Below are 17,184 nucleotides of genomic sequence, written 5' to 3'. Positions count from 1 at the left end.
TAAATTTTGATTAAAATGAATGATTAAAATTACTTGTGTCTCTAATATTTTGTGGGAAGCTATTCCACAGTACTGCTGCAGTATACCTGTAAGATTTCTTACCGTTCTGTGATGTTCTGACTGATGCTGGAGCTGTAAGATTTCTTACCGTACTGTGATGTTCTGACTGATGCTGGAGCTGTAAGATTTCTTACCGTACTGTGATGTTCTGACTGATGCTGGAGCTGTACGATTTCTTACCGTTCTGTGATGTTCTGACTGATGCTGCAGTATACCTGTAACATTTCTTACCGTTCTGCGGTGTTCTGACTGATGCTGGAGCTGTACGATTTCTTACCGTTCTGTGATGTTCTGACTGATGCTGTAGCATATCTGTGATGTTCTGACTGATGGAATCTGTAAAATATATTAGTGTATAACGAAAGTTTTATCTATTCTATGATCTTTATTAAATTATGTAAACATGGTGTTGCAATGCCATTAACTCCGGCAATTCTAAAAGTTTCTAATGCTATATTAATATAATAGTGCAGGTTTTTCTTATGTATAGTGATGATATTTTGGCTTTTTCTTAAAATTCTTCATATTACAAACATAATCTGAATACAGAAATCTCAATCTGAATACAGAAATGCCAATGCTCTTTGTAATTTTTCTATCTTTTAGATTGTGTTTGACTCTGTACAAAAATGCCATGACACTGGACAAAAGCTGAAATTTGACAATATAAACGAATCGATAGCCGGTGCTGCCGTTCTACATATATCTGAAATGTGTATTTATAAAGGAAGTCAATATCAATACCATAATTTCACTGTATCTTCACAGGATATATTGACGCGGATGGGGGAAAAAACTGGTTGCTTGTCATGAGTTTTCCTGCCAATTTAGCCGCTTGCATACGGTTAAAATGAAACCAGTCTATAATCAAGTTTTGCTATCTTTAACCACAGGCACCACCACCACCAAATGAAAAATAAATAAATATAGAGCCAAAAATTTATCATCTAATATATGTAATTTCCTCGTTGATCACCTTCATAAGTCGTTCTGCGTAGTCAATTTCCACTTTCTGCAAGCTTTTGAGATGACCACTTATAAGATTAATCATCTACCCAAGTCAGGGTTTCCGATCCGCTCCGGAGAAACCTTTGACTTGGGAAGATGAAGATTAATATTTATACATACACTGTATATTACATTATATGTGGTATATCACAAGCAGTCATCTCAAAAGCTTGCAGAAAGTAGAAATTGACTATGTAGAACGACTTATGAAGGTGATCAGCGGAGAAATAAAATATCTTAGATTTTTTTTATTTGGGGGGGGGGGGGGGTATGTACAAAAGCCTACCCACACTTCAGGTGCCTGTGTATTTAACAATTATAAGGCATAGTATCCAAAATCTGAGAGACCATACATACTTGTGATAAATATAATTTACACAGAGATCCAGTTATATATTATACATTTATATAATGTTGGTGTAGCATGCGCATGTTGTGTAGTAAGCTTTTAAAAATTCCCTTTAATTTTTCTTTTTGTTAACCGATGTTAATATATGCCATGTCTGAAGTCCATGTTTTTTGGGTGGAAATCATTAATTCATGTGTCTTAGAGCCTTCATATTCTATTAATACCGCTCTTTATTACTGAGTTATCATTAACAATCCGGCGTAGAAGCTATATCCTCCTTTTCATTTTATTGACAAAAATAACGGAAGTTGGACGATTCCATTCCTTCGGTTGGTAAGCTTCAGTTCGCAACCATCTAAAATACAAATAAAATACAAATCCCCCTAAAAGAACGAGAAAGTAAGAAATTACGAATTCCTTTATCTTGTTTTGAAAATTAAATGCATATGAAAATAGTTTGAACGGTACTTATGACGAACACATGACCTGGATTCCCTACAGTTCAGGTTCATCGGTCTCTATCCACCATATTGTAAACAGGTGCCCGGTGTGCTTGACAACGCCTGTTATGCCCATGTAACCAAACTCCTGGGGTTAAAGAAAAGGCGTGAAAACACAGAGATAACGAATCGGTCAAGATGAAGAGGTGTATATGTGAAATCTGTACGTGCGGGTAAGTAAAACTGCAAATGTATTTTTTTATTAAATGCAAAACTAACTACTTTTTCACATCATGTATGGTCTTGTTTAACAGGCGTACGTACTGACTTTAATTGATTAAATAATCAACACACTACTAATTATTTATTAATGTGAGACAAATGGTAATAATTACGATTGTTGTTTGACATTTGTACTTTGGGCCCACTGTGTATTTTGTTTTAGTGATGGACAGAGGTGTGTAAATTGCATGTTAGGTTACGCTGTGTATCTGCCCCGTATACAACACTCTATGCGTAACGCTATATATGCATGTAATGGCTAGTTAATGACCATATTACAAATTTTACAGCTTATTTTTACAACAGATACTGTTAAATATTCCACGGTCATTTTCTTAATTAAAACTTCTGTTAAGTATCCTAATTCAATCTTCCATCCATTTATTGAAATGAAAAAGTATATATATCATTCCTCAAAACAAGAATTGTAATCAAAGTGCTACAGATTATTTTTATTCTTTTTCTGGGATGGGGTGTAGGGTATTTTTCTTTCTTACCCCCTCTACTCTATGTAAAATATCTCGTACGACCAGAGAGTACATGTACTGACACATATATGTATCAGTAAAGCTGACCACAGGGGCTCGTCACGAATTGACCCTCTCTATTCTATATTTACACATATAGAATAGACGATGTCAAATTTTATTAAGACAAAACTTTCGTGACGAGCCCCTGTGAGCTGACTTCAAATCACACGATGCTGAACTAATTCAGACGAAATATTGGATCTTGGAGTAAATAGTTATATGGGTATTACTTTTGGTATGCAGTGGCATGAAGTTTTTACAGGCCATAAAAATACCCATGAAACGGTTAAAACAGTTTATATCACACATACTGCACACCAGTTTGAAAGTATTTCATTGATTGATATAGATTTATAAAGATCTTTCAGTTATTTTAATGCTAACTTAGATATTTTTTAAAGATATAAATTGAATTAATGATAAACTATAATAAAGTAAAAAGAGCTGTGATGTGTTGTAATGGGGGACAACTCTGTCAGTCTTCAGCAGTCAGCCTCAGAGTTCAGATTCATGTACCACATAAAACAAGCATCTTTGATTCCACTGTTAAAGAGTTTATCCTTGGAATCTTTATGAGATATGAAGAATATCTATACTGTGTCAATTCAGGTCTGAAGATCCTTTTAAATTTGCTTTCTACAAATGCATTGCATTTATATATAGTTTCTAAAGGCCTTCTTTCAAGATACATGTAGCTAGCAGTGGGGAGAAGGGGGTAGAGAGAAAGATGGAGAGAGTTAAAGGGAGGAGGGAAAGAAAAAAGGAGGCAGGAGAAGGAAAGAGAATAAAAGAGGGAGTTAGAGGGAAGGGAAGAGAGAATGAAGGAAAAAGGAGAGAGGAAAATAGGGAGGAGGAAGGGGAAGATAGAGGAAAGAGAGAAGTGAAGAGGGGTGGGAAAAGGAGAGAGGGAAATAAGGAGGATGAAGGGAAGAGGGAGGGAAGGGAAAAAGAAGGAAAGGAGGGAGGAGAAAAGGAGATTGGGTAGGAAAGAGAGAACAAAAGAATGAATGAGAGAGAGAGAGAGAAACCTATTTACAATAAATATATAGATCTATATATATACATTGTTTTCATCAAGGTAATCTCCCTTTAAGCTTGCTCAGTTACTGCCCATAGAAATAATATATTCTCATAGTGCATATATAATCAATTGCATGTCATGATATAATGCATGTTCAAGATATATGTATATACTCTTATGTTAGTGTACTGATGGTATAATGTGTGTTGTATTGCTATGTGTATATTGATGTGAACCTCTAATCGTACATGTATATGCTATATTTACAGTAACACATGCCTTTAAACCATATGGTTTTATGTTAATAAACTGAACTGAACCAAGTATATCTGATTGCCAAAAAAATTGCCACAAAGAATCTTTTTTCTGAGTTTTAAAAAAAACTGTTGTTAAGCAATTTTTGGTGGCTGCATGAAGAAAAATTCACAGAGTATTTAGCATATTATTTTGTTATTGATAACCTTGTGACAATCTGATCATTGCCCCTATAGAAACTCTTTGGTTTAAGTTTAAACTGAAATCTTAGTATAATATAATTCCTTAGCCACTGAATTCTTTATTAACTTAGTAAAACTTGAGTTCTGTTTGAATTTTTCAGTTTTTATGTTAACATGGGTTAATTCTATCAGGTAGACCTCAACTTCAAGCATCTCTTTGTTGAAGTCTGTATAAGCATTATTTATTACAACAAAGCATGCTACTTTTTCATGCCAATAAATACTGTCCTTAGCATAATGCAATTCAATCGGTAGAAAGGGATTATTTGTCAAAAGAGTGTAATCAAAGGTCTATATCTTCCTTGAGAAGTTTAAATGATCCCTGGTCTGCATTTTATTCGATTGAAAATTGTTCATTTCATTTTTGTTTACTTTATGTTGGCAATGGTGGTTCCTATGTCTGCTTTTGATTTGTCGTATTTATCCATATTAAATATTCTAATGTCACTGAGAAACTGCTGCTTACAGGATATATCTTACTGATCGGCCGTATCCACCCCGGTCACACTGCGTGATTACAAGGAGCATCATTAGTTCCTCAATTAAAAAAATTAAAAAAGCTCATGTTGTGTATTACAATATTTAAATAAAACATTAAAATGGAGAGGATTTAAATTTTCTGATTTAAAAGTGTCATGTACAAGCTTGAAAATGATTACAGCAATGTATTTATAGGGAGTCAAGTTTTTAAAACTGTACGAGCAGTTTATATAATTTTATATCATTTAAACTGGTCAGAGATTAGCTTGATTCCTTTTAGTGAATGATATTTTTAAAACTCTAATTTATTATTTACTTCATTTATGTTTCCGATATTTTTGCATTTTACCTTTGATATCTTTATAAATTAATAATAACTACTTCCTCAATGTGCTGCAGTTGTGAACACCTTAGGGCCTGAACTGCAAAGCTTGAAGCCAGCATACTTTTCAGGAAGCGCTACCTTGATGAAATATACGTTGGCATAAAGCATTGCTGTTCATACCCTCATGTATTTTCAAAAATCAAATTCATTTCTTAAATATCAACCTCGAAAAAATATGGATCTGTTCTTTACAACCCTTCACAATTTTGAGAGTATCTTTAAAACTAGTAATTACTTCAAACTAACTTTTATTTGTTTGCAACAAATTTTATGAGGTTTTAAATGAGAATCTCGTCATCACGAATATTTCTTGCTGCAAAACAATCAATGTCTCCCTTATTTGTTTAAGATTATATCGGTCATGAAATTTTCTTGCCACAAATCAGATTATCACTGGTAAATCGCAAAATCTCATCATTAATTAAAATTGGTTAACAGTATAACTTGCATATGCCCAAGTAAATTACTAGTTTCTACATGCAGATAAAGGTAGATTCATTTGAATTTAAGGTACACAACACTGAATTTTTCGTTTTTAATTAAGAAGCTTGCTCCCACTAAATTGAACAAAGCCCTCTTGGGTACATCTGGTTTCTCTGTTTTTGGTTTCAAAACTAATAACAGCAACAGTAGACCTGATAATAGCTTATCAAAAAGGACATTGATAAAAAAAACCAAGTTCCAAGATATTCATGTGGTACGTACAATATTAAATACAAGCCATATTCAGATAATTCACTTGGGCTCCATTCAACCTTAATTTGTATGTACAGACTGCATTAATTATATGCACAGATTAATTAATGTGATAAAATATCACCAGTTATTCTTTGGACATTATATAACTGTATGCAATTGTCAATGAATCTTCAGTGACCCTAGGATTATTGTAATAAAATCTTGTGTGTATTCTCTCAACACAGTGACTGGTTTTAAATTCCTCATTAAATCAGTGCCAAAAAATTAGGGTCAGATGAAGATTAAATTATCTGGATCATACAGGAGAATTAACATATTCAATTAAATGTTAGGGTATAGCTCATAACCTAATTTTCAGGAAAGTTTATTGATGGGTGCATGATTGTAAACTCACACTCTTCAATATCTATACTAGATTGTTTTCTTTTTTACTTTGAAACAGTTGACCATAAAACTGTGAAATTTGATCTATAGGTCTCAGAATTTACTGGAATAAAGTGAAACTGAGATCAAAGTTAAACTTGTGTCAGCAGTTTTATGACACCCCCCCCCCCCACCTCCCAGAGCCAGGTGTTGTAATCCACACACCCATGAACTTCATGAATGTCAACTTTCTTAAGTTTTTTTCTTACTCTGGGCTCTTCCTCAGACATCAATGTTCAATCATGATTCATTCAAAATTTAGATATTTACTTTGAATTTGATACCACAGTTCCCAACACTGTATAGATACATATCACTTATCCATTTAGATGTTACATGTAAATTGAAAATCTTATTGTAAACAACAGTCAAGTGTTTTAAAATTGTTACCGTAGTTCAAATATTCAAACAATTAAGTTCCTTGTTAGGCTAATTAAAATTGATTGATAGATTATCATCCCCGCCCGCCCCTCAAAAAAGGGCCCACCCTGATGTTTTTTCTCTCGCAAAAATTACGATTTCAAACAAACTTGCTTCCCAGTGACATGAGTGAATGATTAAAGTCACAGAATGTTAATTTTATATCTTCTACCAAGGATTCTTTTAATGTTACCTTTGTGTGATGCCTTTTGTCATTAATTTTTTTCTCGGGAAATAAACATTAAAAAATAAAATCCTCCCACCCACCCCATTTTTTGATAGTCTATTAATTAAGTTGAATTGGCCTTAACTTTAAAAATGTAAAGACTAAAAAGTTGATATTGGATTGTGATCTCTCAATTTATTGATTATACCACCATCACCTTTTGAATGTTCTTGTTTTGACTTTGACCTCTGGAACTGAAATGATATGCATAAATTGTTATTCTATTAATAGGCGTCACAGGTGCCCCCATCGTCCCACAAATGTCATTAACAAGGGATCCCATCCATGTGTCCTCACAGAATACAACAACGAGTACAAACAACATCCACTTCAGATGAGGGAGGCTTTCAAGCCCTCGGCCGAGGCCCTCCGAGGAGGACAATTTGAGGACAAAACCACTCAGAGGTAATGTCAATCAATTTCTAGCATCCAATCCTAGGCTTAATATCAGATGACTGACAGGGGTTCACAAACCAGGTCAATTTGAAGGTGGTGCTTATTTCCTCCGGGGCCTTTAAGATGCTTCCATACAAGTTCTGCAACTCCATCAACAGTGGGGATCATGTCAAATAATTTTTAAATACTCTATTCTAAGAGAAAGAGAAAATAAACAAAGTGGCTGTTTTGTCTAAATAATTTTCTTCACTGCGACAGAATATAATTTTTTAATTTTCAGATATGTTAGCTTTAAGAATTCGGTATATTTGCCGAAATATTCTGATCACTTGTACAAATATGACTATATAATATATGTTTATCCAAAAAATCACTTTTACCAGTATGGTCAAATTTTCTTTATAAATATGGAAATACAATTATGTTATTTGTGCAAGAATTAGAATTGCATACAAAAATCCAAATAAAAAGAACTTAACAGGCTTATAGCGAAGTGCTGGGGATGAACAGTTTTGATTCATTATAGACGTAATTCATTATATCCAATAAGATTATAATATATATGTTTTAAAACTACAGGAAATGAAAATCAATTCGCTGTAAGCGTGAATTCATTATAAGTTTGTTTGCTATAACCGTGTTTTACTGTAGTCAGGTTATGATTCAGGATTTAATGACAATTAATTATTCAAGATTGATGGTTTGAGCATTTAAAATACATGCAGTATCTGTTTCTCTGTCTTTGATTCCAATCCAAGACATTTGTTCAATGAAGTCCATACAATCACATTCAAATTTCATATCAAATTACATGTTTTCCAATTCTGAGTTTAAATTGATTTATTCTCTTTTTAAAAAAAAAACCATAATATTTTACAACTATACATATAATAAATCAATAATGCAGAGATTATTAAGAAGAATAACAGACAAAATTATTGATTATAGAAGTAAAGATATGGGTGGGTTTTTTTCAAGGCTGTGATTATCATTAAACAGATGAGTTTCTGTAGTAGATGTATACAGACATAAAATGATTCCAGCAAATTATTTTGTTATAATATATTTAAAAGATAAAAAAAAAATTGTAAAATTAGAGAAAAGTATAAAAGACAGATGATAGTAATACCTAGTAAACTGTCAGTAAATTTCAGTATTTTTATTATTCCTTAGACCTGTTTCACAGAATAAAATCTCAATTTTTTTTTAATGATCTGTGTGACAAGAAATAATCAAGGTGTGAATTATCTAACATCTCAATCAAGATGGATGTGATATTGAACATCAATAATTCATTTGTATCTATGACAATCTGTTAGGACTTCTATGACAACAGGAATCAAAGTGCATCAACAAATCATTCTCTATGCAAGTAAACATACAGGTGATTCCCAGGTGTCAATTATAGTTATTGATGTAGGAGGCCCTTAGGAGGAGATATATATTGTATGTTATAGAGTTTATTGGGATTTCTTTAAGATATTTCATTATATAGACAGAATTTATAAACTTCACAAGTGAATGAAAATATTTCCTTTTCGACAAAAAAAGGGAAGAAATATATTAATGATGCCATCAACTGCATGCTCCAACTGTGAAACATTTTACGTTATTGACAAAACTGAAAAGATCCATAAATGATCAGATAAAATCATTTGGTGATAATAAAAGTAAAAAATAAAAGTCAGCTCATTTATGAAATGAATTAGTTTCCTTTAAAAACATTTCTCTGTAAAAGCATTTATCTGTATCGCAACTGGTACATCACTAGGTAATTTAAATATAACTTGATTTAAATTTAAAAAAAAAAAAAGAAACTCATATACATGGACACGTTGTTGTAAAATGCAGTATATGAAAGGGACTTTACAAATTTCATCAATGAAGAAATATCAAATTTTTCTATTCCTGTGTACAACAGTCTTGGCCAGATTCACACCTCTACCACATTTATGATCCACCATCAATTATTCAGAATGTAAGTGAAGATCCGTGATTGGCCCTCTCTTTGACCATCCATCCATTTCATACCAATTAACCACCGACATCACCACATTACTTTAGCAAAATCAACAGCCCTGCTAGCCATCAGATAACACATCTCCCGGAAATTTAAAAGTGAGCACTGTCATTCGAAGAAGATACAGAGAAATGGAGAGTTCGGAAGGAGCGAATCAAAGCAGTGATAATTCAGCTCGTGGGGGAGATGGGGATTTCAGACCCAAAGAGGCGCCCAGTGGACAAGAAGCTGGGGGAATTCAGTCTGTGAAAAAAGAACCTACTATTCAGAGTTTCAAGAACAAAGATGCAGCTGATGGCAAATCTATAATGTCTATGAAAATTGATGATGAAACTGCTCCAAAGGCGTCCCCACGGAAAGAGAGAGTAAATAATGGAGAACTAGAAGTTAATAAAAGAAATCATAAAAAGTCAGACCCGAAACAGAAACAAGTCTCCCCAAGGAATCCAAAAGACGTGACAAAGGAGAAAGACAGAGATGCGAATGCCCAGTGGATGTCAGAATGGGAACAGAGAGGAAGTTCCCAAGGAGGTGGAAAAGTGGGGAATACCCAAAGGGATGCTAACAAATATTGGGAGGGAACTCTAGCTAAACGGCTGGACAATGGTGACACTCGGATGTACGTAGCGCCTCCACGGGCAGGTAGCATCCCACAAAGATCACGGTCTATTGACGGGCTTCATCAGATCAAAAGAAAACCAAGTCACAAACTTGGAGAAAGCAAGCAGAAGGAGGCATCGGAGAGAAAAATTGGTGATTTTTACGATAAATATGTTGAGAAAATGTCAGTTAAGAATCTCACTAAAAAAGAGGTTTCACAGGGGGTGATTGGCGACTTCTACTCGCCCAGGAATACAGATGACTTCGTTACGAAGCTTGAAAACGAAAGTAAAAGCAGACGACAAAGTAGACAAAGTACCGGAAACAAGAGGTCAAGACTCAATTCCAGAGAAGAAGTTCACATAAATGATGAGACCAATGGCCAGTATTGGCTTGTGATGGATCTGGAGACAAACAAGGGGTTCAAGGTGAAGAAAGCATCTTCTCCTCAGTCTGCCATGAAACCCGACCATTCGTTGAGCATATCTAGTGCTGGAAGCCACAAGTCTTCTATACCGGATGAAGAACGCTGGGAGATGGCGGTGTCTGAAAAGTCCGTCATGCCTCAGTCAAAATGGCCTTGGGATAAATCGGCAGACCCTAGAACTCGTGGAAAAAACCATGACGACCTTTTCAGAAAGGACAAAGAAAATTTCACGAAACTGGGATCACGTAGCACAAAAACAAAAGCTCCCTGGGAAACTCCGGACTTGCAGGAGTCGACATTGTCAACCAAGAAAGATCCGGATGATATCTTTAGAAAAGATCCTGTATTGAAAGAGAAAAGCTTTCAGTTAGAGGAGAATAGTCCTTTAAAAGTTTTAGCTCCTTGGGAAACTCCTCACGGGAAAACTTCGAATGATTTTGATGTATTGTTTGGAAAACCAGCCTATGGAAAGAGCCGGGTTCCACAGGTCAGTCCTAGTAAATCTTTCGATGGCGGTATTCAGCCGGACGTCTTACCAGCCCGTCACAGAAGCAAAGCCGATGAATATCATCGTGGGCTTCATGGCGGAAATTCAATGCAATAAGTCCAGGATCTGACGAAACCAGACGTGTACATAGTGAACATTTTAAACTGTTGGACTTTGTGATATTAGCTGTTGTACAAGCTGTCTAATGACCAAACTGTACATTACACCTTTTGTTTCTATTGGAGTTTTCCATTTTGTGTTGTATTCATGACTCCTGTTGTTCGTATTTCCACGCTTAAAAGCAGACAAAATGTTAAATAAATCGTAAAAGAATATTAAAAAGGAACCCCGGACACAAAAAACTGTTATAAACAAGACACTAAATTAATTCTGTGCGAGATGACTAGTATGGAAATAACTTTAACATTACAAATAAAATGATTCAAACTCTTACAAATGTAGAATTATGGATGTCAAAGCAAAGTCATCTGTAACACATAATAAGCGTATGGCACCAGCGGTCGCAAAGAAAATTCACCACATACTAATTTGGAAAACTAAGACACTTTCGTTTTCACCACCATTTGAGAAAAAAGACCGTTCTATATTACATGGTCAGTCTTTCTTCTCGCAGTCCATTATTTTGTATCCGGGTGTGGATATTCGGTATACAGTGTATAAACAGTTACTTGTATCATAGCTTTGTTATTCATAGCAGGCCGCGCCATACATCTTCAATCAGGATTCTGGGAATATTCTTATTAATTACAGACAGGACTACATTAAACACCCACTAGAGCGACCCTTTGTTCGAGTACCAGAGCAATATAAGCGACCCCAGGGAGAGATGGAAGGAATGACGTCATACAAGAAGGAATATACAGGTATATATTATCATAAATGTAAGATTTCAGCGAAGAAGAAATCATGAACATGTACATCAACCCATCTGAATTTTACATAGAAGATTGTAATATATATTTCTCAGAATATAATATTCTATAATGTTGAAAAATGCTCTACTACAGTTCCTATGTATTCAGATGATATAGTATCAAGGTAAATATAACCTGAAACTATTGAAAATCAAAATGGCGTAAAGTCGCCCGACTCCTTAATATACAATGTTGGATGGTGTGATGCTAAACTTATTCTACAAAAGATTTTTAAATGTCCGTTATTTCTATTAATCACAAAATGTTTATTGTGAAAACATAATATAAAAACATGTAAAAATCAATCGACGATTTACTTTAAATTATCAATATCCCTCAGTGTCAGTGAAAAAAAAGCATGGCGTAGATAATGTCGAATCGGAAATGATTGATCTAGAGATTGAGCCATGATAGATTTAATTTTCAATTAATATACACAGGCGCGTATTATCATTGTACCCCGGCGTAGTCTCGATCTGTGATCTTTAAAATATTCATCCTGAATGCAATATCTCTGCTCTGCGAACCTGCTATGTCAATATCAACAACAAATCTAGCATCATGTTGCTAAGCGAGGTAACGGGACAATAAAATTTCTCAATCGATACTGTAGAACTCGAGTTGTAGATCAGTTTACACTAAGAGATCATTCCGTGGCATCTTATCTTAAAACCCTTCGATATCTCAGTAATAAATTTTCAAATAAACATTGTTAAGTTAATTTGTGTTAAAAACTACAGCGCCAAACATTCCACTAGATCTTGAAACAGGTCTAGAGTCTAACTCCAGCGTTCACCTGGTCTGATTACATCCCTGTGACCCCACTCTCACGTGGGTACTGTGAAGCACACCTGGAAACCAAATCGGGTGTGTATTCTTTGCGCACGTGCTTTGACTTTTTCTGCGACGCTTTACGCCAGCATACCTCAGTGCGTTACGCCAGCAGACCTCAGTGCTTCACGCCAGCATACCTCAGTGCGTTACGCCAGCATACCTCCGTGCGTTACGCCAGCATACCTCCGTGCGTTAGCGCTTCATGAAAAGGTCAGCTGGCGTGAAACGTTAAAAGTCTGCTGGCGTGAAACGTTAAAAGTCTGCTGGCGTGAAACGTTGTTGTTCATACCCTCAGGTATTTTCCAGAAAGGAAATTCATTTTTTTATATTAACATTTTACTTTCATATATGTCTGAATTTCCAACCAACCAGTAGAACTATCTTTATCAAGATTCATACGCACATTGTTCACATTCATCATTTCAATTGGTAAAGATATCGATTGTATGATTGATTGTATATTGTTTAACATCCCACTCGAAAATTTTTCACTCATACGGAAACTTCACCATTGCTGGTGAAGGGCTGCAAAATCGGCGCTTGCAGCCTTTGAGCAGTGAGGGTCTTTATCGTGCTACACCTGTTGTGACACGGGACCTCGGTTTTTGCGGTCTCATCTGAAGAACCGCCCCATTTAGTCGCCTCTTACGACAAGCAAGGGGTACTGAGGACCCGGATCCCCACGGGACGTAAAGATATCGAAGACTGTATATATTTAGTAGTAATTGTGTATTAACGATGAGGCTGTGCACGTGCACGCAACATAAACACAAATAAACTTCTTGCGATTTTCTATTCATGTATCTGCATTAGATATCACTGCCGACTGTGATCTTTTGAATAAACTTTTCTGGTGTTTTAAGACAGATTATATAGCTATTAGCAGCCAAACGTATTTAACTGTTAAGAAAATCAATCGCGTGGTGTTAAATGCGATTTAGTAAGTTAAATCACGTAAAGCATTGTTGATACTTTAAATCAACATAGGGGTCTTTGTTTGTAGTGATCGTCATGGTTCAGTGGAAAACAAGACAGACCTGAATTTCTCTTTGAATCGACTTATTTATAGCATTCTTTTAACCCCTTGGCTGTGGCAGATTAAAAAAGAATTCCTGCAATGATTTGTTTTCTTTGCCTGTAAATATTTAATGACCCCTTAATTGGCATTGATGATGACGGTATGTCTGAAATGTTTACACGCGGGAATCAACGCGGTGTTTGTAGTTAATCATAGCGAAAAAACCACTTTGAAACTTATTGAAATATAATAGAAAATAGGCAAATAATTTAGAAATATTAAAGTTTCTCTACAGTTTGATTTATTTCAAGAACAGAAGATATACTTCTATATGTACATGTACTAACATTATAAGACAGTAGAAAGGGTTGCCGTGAGTTTGTTTGAAGGGCGAGGTATGCTGTACAAAATTGATATTTCAAAATTTTAAAGAACTGGAGGTTAACGCAGTTTTAATAAATCTACTGTGTGTTAATTTTGTAGAAGAGTGTACACATTAATAGCAACATAATAGGAACATGTCAACATTATTTATTTATATATTGTGCACATTTTAGAATTATTTTGATATGTTTATATAGTTTCTAGTTCCAGATAGAAGAGTGATTATGTTTTCTTAGTTTAGCTGGATTGGTTTACACTATATGCTGAGGTTTCGTTTATGATTATATAGAATATATCTGTTAATTCAAATAATGTAAACTGTACCGTTTTTCCTTCAGTGACGTAATATGACGTGCGATTCAGTCTCTCTTTGATACGCATTTCAGAAAAGCACCAGGAGCCGACACGGATGATAAAACACGATGGGCAGCGCCAGACCCAGGGCAGATTTGAGGGGGAGCCCACCTACAAGTGTGAGTAGCCTCAATGTAGGATAGAGACATGTAGTGTGCTGTGAAAAATAGGTTGGTTAAAACACACCGAAACATTCAGTAAAACTTTAGCGCTTTCACATCAAATCTTCGGAAGCTTCTGAAGATTTGAAATGAAAACGCTAAAGTTTTACCCAAAATTTTCGTGTTTCTTTCTTGTATATTACATACTTATAATAATAATTAATAGAAATAATGATTAATACAATTATCGCAAAGCCAATTGAGTATACTTGACTAGTGTCATTACTTCTTCTGGAGTATGAATTTAACATATAAATGAAAAGTGTATACTTGTATATAAATGAATATTCGTTATGCTTATGAGGAAGTCAAGAAATTAATCGAGTATAGTCAGTCAGCTTTGTGATATTTTTATTATACTATATATATATATATATATATATATATATATATATATTTATATACATGTATATTAACATGCGTTTAATTATAAAATATTCAAAATCTACAGAATGATATAGGGTAAAAACAAAACATAAGGGTGGTATATTTTTGTGAAGGAATTGATCATGCACGTTGAAAACCCTGTGTGCGTTCAGGAAAACAGGCCTGGCTGTTCCGTGTTTGTACCTTCCTGATTCACAAGCATGGAACTTGTAGGAAATCTAAGTAATACGGACCTCATTCAAATGTAACATTTGAATCTATTGTGGCTGTACAGATTTTTTCATTATGTATTTGTGCTACAATACAAAACTGGTTTCAAAAAGCGATTATAATACACAATGTTTAATTTTATACAGCCGTTCTGTGCTACAGCAGGATAGATAATGTTTAGAATTAATCTTGCCATTTTGTTTTCAGCTGACTACAGGAAATGGGATATGTCAGGTCGTGTAGGTCCGTACGTCTCCCAGGACGCATGGCAACCACCTACCAATAGGTTCGAGGGCGAAAGCACAATGCAACACGATTTCATCAAGTACGACGCTCAAAGGCGTGGCATGATCAAACCGCCACAGGCCGCTCAGATGTCCGACTCCCCCTTCAATGACAAGACTGGTTACCGCGACGCTTACATCAAACACCCTCTGGAGCCAAAGTACGTTCATCCCAAAGAGCTTTACAAGGGCCCTGCAGCACCTTTCGAGGACCTGACCACGTTCAAACGAGATTATAAGGGCAACCCTGGAGAGATTACTAGAAGCTTCAAACCCGATAACCAAGCTTTCTCGTCCGGGAAGCCGCTAGAGGACACCACCACCAATAGAAATGACTATCGAAAATGGCCGATGGAGCGCCCATTTGTACATGCGCATGAGCAGTACAAAAAACCGGATGGAAGTATGGAAATGACCACCACACACAACGCCACCTACCGTGAGTTGCCGATAGACAGAGTGGTAGCCCATCGTCCTTCGTCTGCCAATAAAGCGCGCAATGCGCCATTCGAGGGAAGTACTAGTTATGCAAACGATTACAAGAAATGGGAGATGAGTAAAAACAAACCCATGATGCGAGATGAATATCATCCAAATATGGCGCCATTTGAGGGTCTCTCCACTCAGAAGGCTCATTTCGTTCCTCATGAATTACAACCAAATAAAAGCTTTAGACCCGACAACACAGCATTCCAGAGCGGGTCTAAATTTGAAGGTGGTACTATGTACCGCTCGGACTATACCCCTAAACATGTGGATATTTGCCCTGTCGTAGGAATAGAAAAGGGTCAGGCGCAATACCAGTTCGTAACCACTGACCAGCGTGGTCACAAGATGTACCAGCCAGTTTTCGAGAGTGTCCAGTCGCTGACAAATGGAATGCAGTCCCCGAACCGGATGCAGATGACTGCTGCATAATTTGTGAACAATCTAGAACCGTATTTCATTTGTTTCATGTACAGTCTGTGATATTATGGTTTAATGGTCACGTTCTGATGACCGGCTTTGATTGGGGTCGGGGACAAAAACTAGATTTCGATTGTATTTTCACTGTAGTGCCTTTTTCTGTTTGGTTTCTAAAAGGCAGAAAAATAGAATCTTGAAGACAAAAATGCCGCGACCCTGTAGTGCTATAGAACTAACAAAAAGTCATCACATTTCCGAGAAAGATAGGCCTTTTCATTAAACATTAGTGACGCAATATATTAAGTATCAGCTTCTAGTTTTTTCTCCTTCAATATTACTCCATGCGCTACTCTTAAAGTCATTATATACCTCTATTTTTGTAGATCTAATTTAGGTCGCCGTTTTTGGTGTCCAGATGATAATATGTATTCACGTTTCGTAGTATTTTGTGTTTGTTAAACAACAATACAGAATATGTTGCCAAAATAAAATTGTCTGCCGATTTCATGTCGCACAGTTGCTAACAGTTTGCAGTACTGAGCACATGAATTTTATCTGTGTTGGAAATTTATGACGTCATGTACGGTCCATAGACTCAACGGTATCTGTGCAGCATAAATTCACGAATAATCGTTGTTGTTTCGTTATAGGTAATAATAATTTTGTGATTAGTAAGGTATATGATATTAATGGATGCGTTATTCCTCTTGCTTTTTTTTCAACCTGCCGCTTCAAATGTCACGAAATTTATTCTTTTCCCAGCAATAAAAAAAAAATCCTCATATTTCATATACTCCAAGTAATTAATATCCTTTGTAATTTGAAACACAAGATTTCACAATGTTGTTACATTTTGCATTATATACATGTATATATAATCGCTGTACTTTTTCTTTTTATTTTATTACATAGAAAAATAGAATGCGATAATATTAAAAGAGATTTAATGTTATGAATTGCT

At 35.4% G+C, this 17,184-nt stretch overlaps 1 protein-coding gene across 1 annotated transcript; it reads left to right on the top strand.

The window, feature by feature from the left end:
- Nucleotides 1-1,918: 1,918 nt before the first annotated feature.
- Nucleotides 1,919-17,175, top strand: LOC125650665 (stabilizer of axonemal microtubules 2-like). Its single transcript, XM_048879126.2, has 5 exons — nt 1,919-2,090; nt 7,052-7,225; nt 11,522-11,634; nt 14,308-14,394; nt 15,241-17,175. Exons 1-5 carry the CDS (start codon nt 2,056-2,058, stop codon nt 16,233-16,235), a joined length of 1,404 nt encoding a protein of 467 aa, XP_048735083.1. The 5' UTR covers nt 1,919-2,055; the 3' UTR covers nt 16,236-17,175.
- The last annotated feature ends 9 nt before the right edge of the window (nt 17,176-17,184 follow it).

The sequence above is a fragment of the Ostrea edulis genome, chromosome 5 (genome assembly GCF_947568905.1).
Source record: "Ostrea edulis chromosome 5, xbOstEdul1.1, whole genome shotgun sequence".
Lineage (NCBI taxonomy): Eukaryota > Metazoa > Mollusca > Bivalvia > Ostreida > Ostreidae > Ostrea > Ostrea edulis.
This window is presented reverse-complemented; position numbering and strand designations above follow the sequence as displayed.